This window comes from Festucalex cinctus, chromosome 5 (assembly GCF_051991245.1).
Source record: "Festucalex cinctus isolate MCC-2025b chromosome 5, RoL_Fcin_1.0, whole genome shotgun sequence".
In the NCBI taxonomy this organism is placed as follows: domain Eukaryota; kingdom Metazoa; phylum Chordata; class Actinopteri; order Syngnathiformes; family Syngnathidae; genus Festucalex; species Festucalex cinctus.
Genome location: NC_135415.1, coordinates 24,886,014 through 24,902,747, shown reverse-complemented (window position 1 = coordinate 24,902,747; position 16,734 = coordinate 24,886,014). Strand labels below are relative to the sequence as shown.

Sequence of the window (16,734 nt, the reverse complement as noted above, 5' to 3'; positions counted from 1 at the left end):
AAAAATAACTTGCCCTACGATTGGCTGGCAACCAGTTCATTGTGTACCCCGTCTACTGCCCGAAGCCAGCTGGGATAGGCTCCAGCACCCCCCCGCGTCCCTTGTCAGGAGTAAGCGGTTAAGAAAATGGATGGCTGGGTGGACAAAAATAACTAATAATACAAAAATATAACATGAAATTTCACAAAATAGGAGAAATACCGAAATATTTTTAAAACATTTTATTACATAAAATGACGTATGAAAAATAAAAATATTAGGCAAATAAGAAAAATTCCTAAACGCTATATTAGAATATTAGACGTAAAATACACTATAATACTATTGCTACTACTAAATTTGCTGGTGATGATTAAAGTTTTGCCTGTAATTATTAAAATATAGCTTTGAAATACATGCTTAAATTGTTTTTCGCCTTTTCAAATGTCAAGTTTTACGTCGACACGCAACATCCGGTAATATGATTTCCGGTTGGCTTTTCTACCTAATAAACAACACAACCTACAATTCTATGCGGTGTTGGTTGGCTCGCGAAGCGAGTACACGAAAGTTGTTGTTAAAGTTGTTACGCAATGTAATTTCAAAGGTTGTGTACGTTTGTATGGAATTCCACGTCTCAAAAGCAGAGTGTCAGCACCTTGACGCTAGAGAAGGTAAGAAGACACGCCTAAAATGAGGGTAAAAGGGGCTAAATGTCAACGTAAACCGTGGTCGGCGAATCTGTTATGGCTCCCAAATGATGAGCAGAATCATGGCTTTATTTTAAAATACGTTTTGTTTTTTGACATTTAAATCGATATTACTGCTGATATGATCATATGATCTTGTTGCTAGCGAGCAGACATTTAAAACCTAGTTAAACACTTCCAACAACAATGTATGTTACAGTGGAATTGAATGTTATTAATCCGTTCCAGTGGTATTCGTCGACCGTATTGACATTCCGAACATTCAGGCAATTGTGATATTTTCGCAATGCAAACGCTTCCTTTCACATGTTGAAAACAAACGGCGGTATTACTTTTGCCTGTGAGTAGCAAACCAGGCAGATTGTTATAGTAGTCAAAAGACATTTCATCACATTTTGAAATCAAAGTAAGCCTCACAAATCAAACTCCGAGTCCTCACACAAATGAAATTACAATGATGCGAAATTTAATGCTTTTCAATGGACAGAGAGGGTCATTTCACCAGAAGACCGTCATTTTGACGAATAACGTAAGATAGGAATTGTCATATTGTTACCTTCTTGGGATCTACACAGTTGAGTAGTTCTGCACAATGTAGCTTCATTCCTGATTGCTCTTTGCTCTCAATAGTCATTGTTATTTTGTTTTAAACGACATTTTCAATTGACAAATACAGGTCTTGACTATCGACAAATACAGCGAATGTGCAGTTGACATTTCATCATGACGTCCTGACGCTGGGTCTCGCTTGCGTCTCCCTGTCACAATGAGCGGCGTGGCATTGGGCCTGGTGCTCGTGGCAGTGTTCTTCCTGGCGCTTGGCCTCCTCCATCGCTATGGTGACCTGAGGAAGCAGCAGCGGATGGTCCTGCTGGGGACGCTGGCGTCCTGGTACCTCTGCTTCCTCATCGTCTTTGTCCTGCCGCTGGACGTCAGTACGGTATGTACACATTGTAGATTGTGCTTCAGTAAGGAGTTTTAAATGTGCTTTTCTTTCAGACCATTTACAAGCAGTGTCTGTGGGATAACACACATCATCCTGCCCCTGTTACGCCAACTGGAATCTCTTATACGACAGAAAATGGATCCACACTTTATCCAACGGAGAGGTAACTAAGATACATGTTGGTAGTCTTCAACACTACACCATCCATCCATCCATCCATCCATCCATCCATCCATCCATCCATCCATCCATCCATCCATCCATCCATCTTCTATACCATTTATCCAGCTTTTGCTTTTTTGTTCCGCAGCAGGGAGCTTCATGTTTTCTTTGCAGGTTGTTCATCTGAGAGACTGGGCTACTGTTTTGGTTAGCAACTGAATTGAATATGCCTCAACAGTTGAAAAAGACTTAAAAAAAAAAAAAAAAAGAGAAGCATTTAAAAATATTAGAGCAACATTTTGAAAAATGTGATACAAATACAAAAACATTGCAAAATAGTACTTAAAATGTCAACCAAAAATCATAGAAAGATATCCGATGACAAATACAAAAATATTAGCCAAATATTCACAGCTAGAAATTACAACAAAAATATTAGATAAAAACATTAAATTTAAAATGTGACAAAAATAAAAAGTAGTATTACTAATAATGTATTACAAATATTAGATAATACATGCAAAAATGGGGAAAAAATACACAAATATAAGAAATTAAAATATTAGATGAGTAGTTAGAAAAAAAATCAGATGCTAAATTTAACGTGACAAATACATTTGAAAATGGTACTTAAATATTAGATAATATAAAATGAAAAGAAAAACTCCACAAACATTACAAATTAAAATAAAGGTATTTGACAAAAAGTACGAGATTCAAATTTAAAATTTGTGATAATTTCACATTAGATGACAAATACAACAATGTTATACACAAACAAATACATCTTCAGGAAACAGTCTAAACACGTCCGATGGAATTAGACCTTTGAGAAATACAAAATATTAGACAAAAACTACAGAAAAATACACAGTTGTTACTAAGCATTACAAAAATATTACATTAAAAATGTATTAGATAGTAATATTAAAAAAACAAAAAAACCATAATTGATTTCAGCTGTAAATTAAGGCAGTTAAATTTGATGATGCTGTTGATGATGATGGTGGTGGTGGTGGTGGTGGTGTATGTTGACAGTGCACCAAGTGTGTGTGAAAAGCCATGGAGTTACATACCAGATGGTGTTCTACCTGTCTTCTGGAGAGTTGTGTATTGGACCTCTCAGTTTCTCACTTGGTAGGACCCCCTTCAAACACACACAATTGTACCTAATGAAGTGGGTGTACTGTATATAGTACATAACCTTGATACGTGCAGGTTGCTGTTGCCCTTCATGCAGTCGTACGCACGGTCAGGAGCGTTCTCCCCAGTGGGTAAAGTGAAAGCGGCCCTTGTTGAGAATGCCATCTACTACGGCACCTATCTTCTCATCTTCATCTTTTTGCTCATCTACGTCGCTGCGCACCCGCTGTGGCGACTCACGTGGTCAGTTCTCATTGATGATGTCAGTTAGTTGAAAATGTTTTTACGGTCCCGCTGTGGTCTAGTGGTGAACCCATATACAATAACAAAATATTTCGGTCACCTGTGCTCAGGACTGAGTTTCAGACCATCTGCATCACGGCTGCCAACACGTGGGGCCTTTTTCTCCTGGTGCTGTTGCTGGGCTACGGCCTGGTGGAAATCCCACGCTCATATTGGCTGTCATCCTGCCACACCCACCTACTGACCAAGACCTACTTCAAGGTGGCAAAGATGGCCAGCGAGAAGGCGGCGGCCGAGGAGAACTTGGCCGACGTCATGGAGGTGAGGGCGTTGATATGCTGCTACGTTTATTATTTTTCACTACAAATCAAGTACTGAGTTATGTTTGCGTCATGAATGTCTGCTCTGATGTCACCAGGAAGTGTCAGCCGTCAATGCGACAGTCAAGTACAACCAAACGCTCAGGAAGTGTGTGGACACCATTTTGACAAAGGTGAAGCTTCTAGTAACCTATACTCTCTTTTTATGTTAATTTGCTAACATCATCTCACTTCAGTGTCCCGTAGAGTACCAGGAGGACATGGGCAGAGATGGGGAACATCTTTTTGAAGATCATCTCGTCCTTCCAACCAAAAGAGGCCTTGTCCAGCTACATAAAAAAGTAAACAGAGACTTCAATGCAATACACAGGATAATAAGCAATAATGCTCAGAAATTACACAGAAATATCTACACACCCCCCTACAAATTTCAGATAAAAAAAAAGTCTCTTTTCAAATACAAAATTAGTATTTAGTATGAAAAAAAAATGATAAAAATTGCAAATGTCCTAAAAATACACAAATATGTGGGATCATATTTGACACTAGAACGTGCAGAACAAAAACACTTAATATTGAATCTAACTAACCAGTAGTCTAAATTTGTGACAAACATATGAACTTGATAAAATTTGGACATAGGAGGTTTCTCGCCGATAGTGATGATACTATATGTGTTTTTCAGGTGATCTCCGCCGTGCAACAGTGCCGTCAGACTCGGGTTCAGTGGTCCATGTTGTTGGAGCGTATTTTTCATCTTGAGGATGTGGCTAAGAGCCGCAGCAGCCCGACCTGTCACTTTGTGCGCAGTTTTGCCACGACTGAGCGTGAAGGCTGCATCCGGAGGCTTTTTTACACTTCTAAAGTAGGTGAGTGTGTGGAAAGATTGTTGTGACAAGTATTTGCACAATACGTGCAGTAATTCCACTTTTAAGTTGCCAAACTGCGAGTATGTGGTGGTCAACTGCACTGGATGCGTGTCTTTTGTTCAGAGTGGTACTGGGAGTGCGTGTTCCGTCAGGTGTTCTACAAGCTGCTGGCATTGTTGCTCTTCTTCTTCTCTGTGGTCGTGGTGTGGTCCGAATGCACCTTTTTCAGCGTGCATCCGGTCCTCTCCCTCTTTGCCATTATCGTCCGCGCGACTGAACAACAACGCTACTACGTTTGCACTGAGGTGGGCTCCAAGTTGCTCGACTTTCAAAATAAAATTTCCCATTGACATGGATTCTGGAGTCATTCACAGCGTTGCCATTTGGATACCATTAATAATCTTAAAGGAACATTTTGTTATTATTAAGTGGAAGCAGTTGATTTGTCCATGATTGAAAATATTTTTTCCACTTAGGACACTACTTTCTTAAGTAGAAGCTCCTTGCTTGCTTGTTCAATTGCGTATCTACGCCCCTTGTTGTCATGGCAACAAAACCTGTACTTGCCATTGGCCATGCAGCAGTGGTACATTGACAGAGTGCCCCAGTTTAAGAGTTTTTCAAGTTAAGCTCAGTTTTTTTGTTTTTTTTTTGTTTTTGTTTTGTGCTGCTAGCAAAATTAAACTTTGACCACTAGATGGCAGCATCAATCTTAATAACAGCCGGTGGTTCTGTTGCAGTGCAAGTACAGGTATCATATCTTGTTTTGTACTGTCTTGGTATTTAGTGGTGGTATTTGGATGAGAACATGTCACAAACAAGTGTTTTGAATTCTGAAAAAAAATATGAATAACTTCATTGACGTCCTATTTTTGTCCGTGTCTGCCAGGTGGTGTGTTTTGTCACTGTCCTCTTCTTGTGCGTTTGCGTCTACTCCACCGTGTTCCAGATCCGTGTATTCAACTACTACTACCTGGCGCCGCATCACCAGACGGATGCTTACAGCCTGCAGTTTAGCGGCATGTACGCACAGCACACTCACGGTTGCATTATTTGGTATACTCACATGCATCTAAGATGTCATGTCTCCTCTCAAGGTTATTTTGTCGCCTGACTCCTCCCTTGTGCCTCAATTTCCTGGGTCTGATCCACATGGATCCCGCCGTGTCCCAAAAGGACCAAATTCACACGTCTTATACGTCTGTGGGTGGGCTTATTGTCATATTGCAATGTCATGAAATACATCAGTACCTTGACTTAGGAGGTGAATTTGTTCTGTTGTGATTTTTCTCTGAAATCACTTGCATTTCAAATCGACTATCCTCATTTTAATTAATCACAACGCCATTGATCATAAGCCATTTGTATTTTTAACATCGTATTGCTTGTGCTTTGCCAAGTCAACTACACAAACACTTTGCTCATGTTATCTATAATTTTAAGATTTAATTCAATGCACTTTGTCATTTATTCTATTTTGTACTTGTTTTGTTAAGATCCATAGTTAGAAAATAGATGTATAATAAAGTAGAAGAATGTAAATTAAAGTAAAATGAAATAATAAATTGGATAAATAATTCAATTAAAGTAGAAAACACAGCAAACACTCCGACTCCAAGGTAAACAATATGAACTGATGATGGCCAGATGTCGTGAATTAAATAGTGGGCCAACACTAGTTCATCACGTTTTTGCTTGTAACACAACACTAAGCGAGTAACAATTAGGAAAGCGCTTACGTTGCGGCACTTGTAAGTCAAGGTACAACTGTACAGTCTGTAATAACGACTGACACTCGCTTATTGTTATGCCCCTATTAGATCATGGGCTCCATGCATCTGCTATCCTTCATATCCAACGGCTTCTACATCTACTACCCTGTTTTGGTATTGCTGCTGTGCTTTTCCACGCTTTACAAGTGAGATATTAAATACCGCTGTTGTCTTTTTGTATTCTATATTATGCATACAACACTATTCAAAAGGTTGTTTTTAGTTTTGAAAAACATTTTTTTTTTCAATCAAGATAGCCATAATTAACTAGTTGTAAAATAAAAAAATAAGTAAATAAGGATGCTTCCTAAGTGACAACCAGCCTAGGCCATGTTATACATGCTTCATTGTGTTTTCATGGAAAATCAAATTAACGTGAATTCCATGCTTTTCTAGTCTGGGTTCTCGCTGTTTGAACCTGCTGGGCATCCAACAGTATGTCGCCGATGACGACCTGAGCTCGGACCTGGTGGATGAGGGAAAGGAGCTTGTCAGGAGAGGTCGCCGTTGCATTGTCACTTTACCAGTTTGCACAAATGATTACTCAATTATGTCTTCCTCTTTTGTTTAAAATGTTTTTTTCTTTGTGTTGCAGAAAGAAGAAAACGTCAGAAAAGCGAGGACGTAGCCAATGGAAGATTTGTTAGTATTTTGCATTGTACTTCTGCACATTTATTGTTTACCGTAATTGTTCTTCACATGTACAGTGCAAATAGGTGAGTTTTTCATCAAATAATGGAGATTATGCTCAGAAATCTGCGAATAGGCCATATTCTGCCAAAGAGCTATGGTGAAGTGAGCTGAGGAGCTTGATCTAGAAAAAAATACTACTTTGCCTCCATTGTGTGGCATCTATGAAATTTGTAACATTTTTGGTGGGGTCTCATTTCCTCAAGAATTTTCACTGTTCGCGGCAGGGCCATTTTGTATTTTGCAGTGGTTAACTTTTTTTTATACTTGTATAACGTGATTGGAAGCAAATCTTTTATATCATTATCACAGGGTTTAATTTATTACACTTGTAAATCAAGAATCTTAAAAGTTAAGTTTATTTGGTTTATATTTTACTATTTACCGTCGTTAACTCCTTTTAACAGGATGATAATGAACGAAGGCAGGTTAAAAAAAAAAACACAGCTGTTTGTTACATGATTCACAGTGCTTAGTCTCTATAATTATACACTTGTACAACAAGAAAAACACACAATGACTTGAACGTCTCACCTCTACAGTTAAAGGCTTTATAATGCTGAATAGCCTGTGTTCAACTTTAGAAATTTCACTGTATTAATACTTTATTTACTTATGCAATTATTTCTCATAAAAAATAAATAAAAAATAAAAACACAATGTATTGCTTTGTGTTGTCAGGCGTGGCGAGAACAATATGGAGGAGTCCATGGAGCTTCCGGGATGAGTAGAACTGGTTACACTGAAATAAAAGATGCCCGGGAAACACAAACCAAGAAAAGCAGTGGGGACTCGCGTCACTTTTCTTTTTCTTTTTCTTTTTTTTTTTACTTTTACTAAAAGTTTTATGTAAGATTATTTTGTCTTTGCAGTTATCTCTTTCGTTTGGCGAAAGTCGGATGAGCAGCTGAGGAGTTTACTGCACGACAATGGCAACGATGGATGATGGCAAAATGTTCTCTCCATGAGCAACCATTTTGTTTGACACACTGTATGTTGTTCAACTTCATGTGTGCACTATTTCTTTAAGGAGATCCACCCAGTGACATTACCATTTTTTGGTGATTTTTGACATCCAGAAGGCTGAAAGGGAAGAAAGGATGTTTTTGCATTATTTAAAATTAAAAGGTCTTAATGAAGTTATTCTGGAAAAGACAGAAAACTGCATGTCTGAGTCTAAGAAGTGGGAAAAATAAATTTGTCAAGAGCAATAATGCCATCTATTCTGACACGTTTTTCCTTAATCATCTCTAGAAACTATGAAGATGCATGAATGATGTGTGGTTTGACGTTTTTTCTACAAATGTTACTTTTTTTTCCTTCGATAAATTATTAAAGTACACAAATTAAAAAAAAACTTCTGAGTTTGTTTTTTTATATATATATATATATTTATGTTTTTATAAAACAATAGAAAGATGAAAAATGGAGACAATGTCAATTAACGTCGTACACGTATAGCCCCACGATGAAACTACCATAAGACGGCCCTGGCAAGTCTTCGAGTTACGACTGAGTTCCGTTCCTACGCTGGCCATGCAACACGAATTTTGGCTTAAGTCGAATTTGACAAAGTCGATATTTACATCAAATACTTTGTACAAGATTTATTATTTTTATTATTTTTTGCGCAATCCGGAAGTTCCGGAACCACTATTTCGTGACATTCGTTGCTTAACGACGGCAGAACGTTCAAACTTAAACACGGAAATGTGATGCGCCTGATGGCGAGCTGGAGGTACCAAAACACATATTTAAATTGCTTTGAAATGTACTGTGGGAAAATAACAAAAAAAATGTGTTACGGATGATTCACTGGCGCCGTAAAGTCGAAACGGCGTAGTTCGGGAAAGACGTAGCTCGAGGACGCCGTAACTTGTGCTGCCTTCAAAGGCCGTCGTAAACAAATACAATCGCCAGTAAACTCAACAGATTAAAATAATTTATGCCATTAATGTTCGTCGTAAATGGGGTTATCTCTAGTAAGTAAGATGAATACTAACAAGTTACGCTCCCAAAATGTCCTTGGTCAAAAAAATGATATCTTCACTTCGTCAGTAATTTCATGTTTGCTGCCTTCAAGTTAGTGGTAGAAAAGGCAATATCAAGTAAATAAAGTGCCTTCAGCACCCGAATAATTCAATTACAAGTAACAAGTGAGCAATTGGTGTAACATACAAAACGTTTTAATAGTCGAACATATTTTCCCACATTGGAATACATTTTTCTGTAAAGTTTGTTTAGCCGTGTAACGGAGTAACGCAACGTGTTTTGATTTTTACGACAACACTGGAACGCATCACCCGCGGTCCAAGTCAAGAGGGACTGTAAACAGAAGTATGCTGCCATTCGTGTTTGCTCATAAGCTCAAATTTCAATTATAAGACTGCGTTATGCCACTTTGCAGTCAATCGGGGCGACGTTGGGATATTCTTGGACAAGATTAAAATCCGCCGATTGCGCCGATTCATCTTGGCGGCGTATTCCAGTTCCTGTCTTTGAGTTTACCGGGTAAGATGATGCTAACCTGTTAACACGCTAACGTGTCAAAAGGAAGGAACTGAAAGGAGGATAGGATGCTAGCATGTTTAGCGTTAGCAGATACCGAAACTGTTTTTTTTTTTATGAGGTTCGATTAATATATTTTTAAGGAAACGTTAATATGAATTTCAATTACAGTCATCGCTAGGTTTTAGTGGCATGTCTTACAAAAACAGTGCAAACGCTCGGTTTGTGATAAAAGTTTCTGCTGTTGCAAAAATATAGGTATTGTAACCTGGCAACTTGCTGTTAAAACACATTATTCACAGCTGCGAAGCCTGTGATTTAGTTAATTTCCTCGGCTCGTCTTTCCTGCTTGTCCGCTTTGACTGCTGTTTACAGCCGACGAGTCTTTACATCTGACGCCCATTTCCATTAGAAACTACAAACCGCAATAATAAACAGTTGTTGTTTTTTTAAATGAATGTCGAGCATTATCCTTGTAAGGGTTCTTAGCTGGATCTCGTTGATTTCGAGCTAGTGCAGGTGTAAGCCAATGAAGCAGTAATGGTATGGGAATCAAAATCAAAATTCGAATATAACATTTTAAGAAATGTACGTGTCTACAAAGTGCTGAATCGCATATTTACACGGAGATTAAATTTCAGTATATTTCAGTGATATATTTTACATTTAATTGGAAATAATATCCTGTGTTGAAATAAAGAGATGGAAATTAAATCACGAAGATACCATCCACCAGCACCCATTGCAGGTTTAGAATGTTAAAAATAAGTTTGTCTACAAAATTCACATTTTTCCCTTAAAGCAGAGTAGCTTTATGGCTTATAGACAACTTGATGAAAACCTTCCGTGGTGTGTTTGTAGACAAGTAATGGGTGGTCTGGTCAACGGGCGGCGTGGAGGAAGGTCTCCGCCTTTACTGATCGGCGCCCTGGTTGCGTGCATCCTGCTTCTGGGCTTCAACTACTGGGTGTCCAGCTCGCGGAACCTTGAGCTACAGGTAGCATCCTGTTACTTCTTCCAAATTGCATATTTATTTGATGCTGATTTCCTAATCTAATTCGCAATTTTTCTTTTATTTTTTATTTTTATAGTACTAAATATATTTTACAGTATTATATTTGTACTTGAAAATTGTCTTATCTGTATTTGAATTATTGTAAACATTTTTCCACAGAATTTATATTAAAATATTTTATTTCTGTTATTATGATTGTAAAATATCACTAAGTGAAAATATGGCTAGAATCGATTAAAACAAATGAATTGAAGAAGCAAATCTTCCTTTCTAGAAGGAAAAAAAAGAAGAAGCTGATACTCACATCTCACCCCTAGGAAATAATGTTGAATTCTATGCCGCATTAAATTTTGTTCAGACTCGGAGCACTGCATGCTGTGATTTCCACAGGCCATATTTCAATGTTTTATGCTTTGGTGGAGGTTTGTGTGACGCCATCATCTGACTTCATCCCCTTTTATCTTGGCAACAGACCAAGGTGTACGAACTGGAGGGCCAACTGCGTCGCGGGGCGGCGGAGCGTGGTGCCGATGAGGTGAAAAAATACGAGTTCCAGAAGGAGATCCACAGGCAGAAGGATCAGATTGATCTCATTGAGAATCGCTATAAGAAACAGCTGGAGGGAGTCCAGAACACATGCAGCCAGGAGAAGGTGCAGTATAAATAGAAAGATGGAGTTAAGTGACTTTGATGAGGCCAAACTCACTTTGTGTTACTTTGTTCTGCAGGAAACACTGCAGCAGAACATTTCCACCAGCACCCAAACCATACAAGAACTTAAAGGTAGCCTTTTTGTTGCTTCTCATTAGGGCCCGAGCGACTAAACGGCCGCCGATCATAATCGGTCGATTATTGGCCTTCAAACATCAGCCAAAACAATCGGCCAATTGGGCCAAAGGGCCGATTATTTCCCCCTTAAAACATTATCGAAGAAAACCAAAGTTTCTGACGCTGTGAAAGTGCCCTGAATGCACCATTTTGCTTTTGTAGCCTTAGCAACTAGCAAGTGTGAACATATGTTATTCTGTTGTACCTAAGTGTCCTTTAAGTTTTTGAATGACACCACAGTTGGCGTTAACCGTAAAAGTAAACACACAACGTTAAGAATTACATCCACAGTTTATTTAAATATAAAACATGTTTCGTTTCGAAAACGTCGCTAGCCTAGCCCTAACAGGAAGTTAGCAAATGCTAACAGGAAGACAGGAAATTGGTGTCGACTTCGGGAGTATTTTTCCTTATAATAACGAATATCCACACACAAATGATGTGGGAACACATACCCACAGGTGAGATAACACTACGCAAAGGCAGAAATTCTTCCCAATATGTGAAAAACGAGTTATTTTAATAGAATTCAATTGCAACTTTCTTCTGTACTCACGTTGTACGTACCCCAATGGATGCACGTTACCACACTGCCCCAAGAGGCCAAAACGCACTAGAACAGTCAAGTCATTTGAATTTATAATTTTATAGTACTTTCAAACAGCTTTTGCTGTCAGTATTTGTATGATATATTTTTTAAATAAATAATCGGCAGATTAATCGGTAATCTGTGTTTTTTTTTTTTCTGCCAAAAATCGGTATTAGCATCGGCCTAAAAAAAAAAGGCATATCGGTCGGGCCCTACTTTGCTTATCATATGATCCATGTAGGACAAATAAACCCCCCCACCTTAAAAAAAGATAAAACAAAAGTGAACATGAAAAAGTTTAACTGCAGAGCAGAACTCTGTTGCTAACTAAAGTCCTTATTGTTTTGTTTTAAATGACACTGCCACAGCAATTATAATATAGTGGTAACATGTATTTAGTTTTTGTAATCTTCATAGTTCTTTATTTAGTGTTGCTTTCTTAGTGTGTATCTGACTTCCTGTTTGTGGTGGCTATCCCTGTACTTCCTCTGCCACAAGGATTTCCGAATTCTGCCTAGCAACAAGCGGCCTTGCCAAATAAATGTAGTTTGTTTGTGTCTCCATTTTGTGGATTTCAAGCATTTTTTTTTTAAACATTGCGCCCTTTGCGATGGCAGGCCAGCTAAATCAGATGAACGACGACCTGGGGATGCTTCAGAAGGAGCTGCAGGCTTGCCAGGGCAATGTCAAAAGCCTCAACGACAAGCTCACGTATGACATGTAAGAAACGCCTTCAAACACAAAGCCTGCAATTAAGACTGCTGCCATCTGTTTGTTTTCTGTAGTGATTGGCGTCTTTGGGGGTTATGATGAGCTGGAATCTAGTTTAGCTGACTTGAGGGCAGGTTCACCCTGAACTGGTTTTTACACTGACATTCACACCAATAGACAGTTTGGACACTCTGTTTGCACCTGCTGTATCAAAACCTTCTGTATTCTCTCTCCAGCATAAAACCCCCCAAAAACAAACAAACAAAAAACAACAACGTATAAATACGTCTTTGGGACACTTAAAACATTTAAAATAGAATTTATTTATACGTTTTTGGGAGCAAATGAGTTAATTGCAACTCTTCAAAATGGTCATCAAAGTTTAGCGTTGCTCAAAATGGCTGCTTCAACCTAAAATGGGCCAACTTCCTGTCAGTTTCCAGCCAGTATTTTTGAGACTGTTTTGTATGGTTTGTTATACACAAGTCCACGCCTTTTTGTTATGATTAGTAAAACGGGTGTTGGGGGGGGCCTTTTTTGGTAACCTTGGAGCACAGGAATACAAGCCAAAATGGCAAAATGTTAGTCTGCCCAATTTCATAACTGCTTTTGAAACTAACTTTCAGGTAGCGCGAGTGAGTGCAGTTTAAAGTGTTGCAGCGCTTATTTATTCAATACACATATACACACTTAAAGGGGAATTCAACCACCCCCCAAAAATTCTTGACAATATGTTCTATGCAGCCTCACTAGTCTAAATACGGTGTTACGGTTTTTACTGGAATATGAGTTAAGCGGCAAAATCTAGCCGTTTTTATCAATATCAGAAGGCGGCCATTATGCCACTTGCTGTCAAAGTGAAAATGACATCACAGTTGCTCAGCTCTCAGATAGCACCCAATCACAGCTCAGCTTCAGAAAACAGGTGATCTGTGATTGGTCATTGCCTGAGCCCTGAGCAGCTGTGATGTCATCTTCAGTCGACAGCAAGTGACAAAATGGCCGCCCCGAGATAGATAAATACGGCTGCATAACTCCTATTTCACAAATGTAACAATCAGAATGTCATGTTCAGCCTAGTGAGGTCAAGTCTAACATATTATTGTCAAAAAATGTTTATGGTTGACTTCCTCTTTATACATATAAGAAGTACATGCGATCGTCAGTGGTCTTCTCTTAACACTTGTATGCGTGTGTAGGACACACTGCAACTCGCAGATCCTGACCCAGAAGGAATTGTGTGATGAGCGAGTGGCCGCCGCCAAACTGGAAGTCCAGAAGAAGATGGCCAAGCTTGCACTCCCCACCGTCATCAAGGTAACCAGCTCTTTAATCCCACTTTTTGAGCTACGACACGTCACATGACTCGTGAACCGTCGGCAGGACGAGAAGACAGAGAGTGACGGTGTCAAAGGGGATGGTACCGTGGTGAACGTGTCCCTGAAGGAGTCAGCCTCCAACCTCACGGCAGCCGAAGCCATCACCAACAGTATAGTCAAGGAACACGGTAAAGCACATTTAGCATTGTACGATTAACCCACAATGAATTGATTGCCAAATTAATCGACAACTATTTTGATAAATGATTGATCATTTAGACCTGTTTTACTTTAAGATGGTCCAAACAAGAGAAGACCTATAGTTTCAGAATTATTGACAAATCTATTTAGATTTGTAGGGAAAACAGCTTGTTTTCAACGTTGCCCTGGTTGGTCTCTTATACTCTGCTGCCACCTGCTGGCCGTTTTTGTAATTACTACCATTGCTTCACCCCTTTTCTGCAGTTGAGAGGCTGCATCAAAACCTTCTGTATGCGCTAGCATAAAAAAAACAAAAAACATTAAAAACGTAGAAATACGTTTTTGGGACACTTAAAACATTTAAAATAGAACATATTTGTACGTTTTTGGGAGCAATTGAGTTAATTGCAATGAAAATAAATGTATTTATTTTTAACTTTGCAGGTGGAACAATGAACATAGAGGAGACCCACCTGTTGGACATGGCAAAGGAGATCCTAAAAAAGCCGGACGTGATCCTCCCGGCACCGACCAGCAAATCTTCACAAGTGGACGTGGGGACCAACAAAACACAAGGTGAGACACACTGCATGGATCTCATGTCTGTTTACTTCCACCATGAGCCGAAAGGTGTCTCAAATGTGCACCAGGGAATAAGGATCCAGCATCGAGGAGCTTCCATGGTGGAGCTATAATCACGGAATCGCTGATGTTTCCTTTGTGGAAGTCTATTAAGCACACACGAATAATAATTCAGCCTCCGAGATAGATTGTAGCAGACGATGGTGTGACGTCTCGACATGGAGGTGCGAACGTCGCAGTTCTCCAAACTTTTTTTTTGTCTCGATTCCTTGTTGTAACCTCTGATGGGAGGATCAGACAAGAAAACAGGAGGAAGGCCAGGGAAGGTAGCTAATAGGGGTGTTAAAAAAAAAATCGATTCGGCGATATATCGCGATACTACATCGCGCGATTCTCGGATCGATTCAATTAAAAAAAAATCGATTTTTTTATTTTATTTTATTTATTTTTATATTTTTTTTAAGAGCTCAGAATTGTTCATTCGGTAGTCTTACCGATTCAACGTCTTATCATCATTGCCTTTTCTTTTTTTTTGTGTGTGTGAGAATCCATTTTTAAACTTCCATTTTTAATGGAAAAATATTCAACAAAACGTCTGACTTCGGGTTAGGATTCACACCTTGAGCATGGAAGAATGTTATATGAACGGAACATTAAGCCTTAATATTTTATTTTAATGCTGTTCAAACATGAAACAGATTACAACCTCTATAAGACTGAAATTTCAGATAAATAAATAATACATTTTCATATAAATCTTACACTCTACAAGCTTACTGATTAGTATTTTCTAAATTTGAATGAAAAAAAATCGCAACAATCGACTTATAAATTCGTATCGGGATTAATCGGTATCGAATCGAATCGTGACCTGTGAATCGTGATACGAATCGAATCGTCAGGTACTAGGCAATTCACACCCCTAGTAGCTAATAACGAAATGAGATGTAGCCACTGATGATGATGTTGACGCTTTCTGTACTGGGGTTCTCCTCGGTCACACGTTATGATATCTTTGCAAAGCAATGGACCCGGCAATGGAATACATGCTGATTGGCCCAGGGAAAGCCGACAAACCCGCCTCGGTGGAAGTAGGCGGGGAGAATTATGATGATGATGATGACAAGCAGGCGCCGGGAGAAGGACTGGACAAACAGAAGCAACCCACTCGGAATGAAGCCATAGGTATGCGAGTGTGTGCGCATATGTGGTTGGGCATGTCTGAAAAACCAAACTATGATAAGCATAGAGATGAAACTTGAAACCATCACGTCGCGTCGTCATCAAATGTCAACAAGTTGACTTTTCTTGAGCTTGCTTTTGTGCGTTTGTGTGGCTGCACCCCAGATGAAGAAAAGTGATGCTTTTTCTTTGACCTTGTTACCCCTCAGACAAATTATTGGAAGATGAAGTGGCCGACTACAACAGCGATGACGACAATAAAGGAGAGTTTGAGGCGGACAAACAAGCTGAACTGGCTCAAAATTAAGGTGAAAATATATACACGCACTGTATATCTGAGGATATAGAAATAATCTTCAAATAATAAGTATAACTGAGTCACTAGAATGACACCATCCTATCATACGATATTGTCACATTTTCCTCGCAGGAAAACACACCCAGTGGACATGTGAGGAATTGCAGGCTTTTTGAGTGCCAGTTGATCGTCGGAAAACATGTCCAACAGAACAAACTTGATTGTTTTTAATAGCAGTTTTTATGAGTCATATTTGAGCTGGCAGGACGGACGTGCACACTCTTTCACTAAAATGTCCACTGAATGAAGTTAAAGCACATCAGTTGTCGTTTACAAACTAATGAGCTGGAAACATTGAAGAATGAACTCAATCTATCTAATCTGCACCAGCAGATCATTTTGATTTTAAGTTTGTGTGTAACAGATATTTTATTTTTTTTTTTTATGTGTAAATATATCTTGACCTGCTGAACAAAGAGACTGTATGAAAATCATACAATAAAAGTGGTGTTGATAGAGGATTTGTTATTACTGCTTTTATGGGAATACAAAAAGGGAGACCACAACTGTTATAAAATGGCTTACATTTTAAGTAAACAGTCACTTAAAAAAAACAAACATCTTTTATACATGAGATTGATTTTTTTTTTTTTTTTTAAGAAAATGA

The 16,734-nt window shown here is 38.8% G+C and overlaps 2 protein-coding genes across 4 annotated transcripts; both read left to right on the top strand.

Moving 5' to 3' along the window:
• Positions 1-473: 473 nt before the first annotated feature.
• On the top strand, positions 474-8,181 carry LOC144019609 (G-protein coupled receptor-associated protein LMBRD2B-like). The gene is made up of 17 exons (XM_077522774.1): positions 474-653; positions 1,366-1,629; positions 1,689-1,798; positions 2,836-2,934; positions 3,016-3,183; positions 3,294-3,504; positions 3,602-3,676; positions 3,740-3,844; positions 4,189-4,372; positions 4,496-4,677; positions 5,262-5,395; positions 5,470-5,575; positions 6,193-6,290; positions 6,541-6,644; positions 6,740-6,786; positions 7,516-7,618; positions 7,707-8,181. Exons 2-17 carry the CDS (start codon positions 1,456-1,458, stop codon positions 7,778-7,780), a joined length of 1,974 nt encoding a protein of 657 aa, XP_077378900.1. The 5' UTR covers positions 474-653; positions 1,366-1,455; the 3' UTR covers positions 7,781-8,181.
• Positions 8,182-8,515: 334 nt separating this feature from the next.
• golm1 (golgi membrane protein 1) lies at positions 8,516-16,586 on the top strand. 3 transcript variants are annotated; one of them, XM_077522953.1, is made up of 11 exons: positions 8,516-8,572; positions 10,204-10,339; positions 10,830-11,009; positions 11,086-11,140; positions 12,392-12,494; positions 13,685-13,802; positions 13,869-13,992; positions 14,450-14,581; positions 15,611-15,772; positions 15,979-16,077; positions 16,200-16,586. In XM_077522953.1, the coding sequence occupies exons 1-10, from the start codon at positions 8,550-8,552 to the stop codon at positions 16,074-16,076; spliced, it is 1,131 nt and encodes a 376-aa protein (XP_077379079.1). In that variant the 5' UTR covers positions 8,516-8,549; the 3' UTR covers position 16,077; positions 16,200-16,586. The 3 variants fall into 3 exon arrangements, with proteins under 3 accessions (XP_077379079.1, XP_077379080.1, XP_077379081.1); XM_077522954.1 differs by lacking the exon at positions 8,516-8,572 and adding an exon at positions 9,119-9,345; XM_077522955.1 differs by lacking the exon at positions 8,516-8,572 and adding an exon at positions 9,728-9,885.
• The last annotated feature ends 148 nt before the right edge of the window (positions 16,587-16,734 follow it).

Excerpts from the sequence above, each read along its gene's own strand:
- golm1 (XM_077522953.1), top strand. The coding sequence starts at position 8,550 with ATGCGCCTGATGGCGAGCTGGAG. Across the intron at positions 11,141-12,391 it reads AACCATACAAGAACTTAAAG|GCCAGCTAAATCAGATGAAC; the intron begins GTAGCCTTTTTG and ends TTGCGATGGCAG. Across the intron at positions 15,773-15,978 it reads CACTCGGAATGAAGCCATAG|ACAAATTATTGGAAGATGAA; the intron begins GTATGCGAGTGT and ends GTTACCCCTCAG.
- LOC144019609 (XM_077522774.1), top strand. The coding sequence starts at position 1,456 with ATGAGCGGCGTGGCATTGGGCCTGGTGCTCGTGGCAGTGTTCTTCCTG. Across the intron at positions 3,845-4,188 it reads TTGTCCAGCTACATAAAAAA|GTGATCTCCGCCGTGCAACA; the intron begins GTAAACAGAGAC and ends TGTGTTTTTCAG. Across the intron at positions 5,396-5,469 it reads AGCCTGCAGTTTAGCGGCAT|GTTATTTTGTCGCCTGACTC; the intron begins GTACGCACAGCA and ends TCTCCTCTCAAG.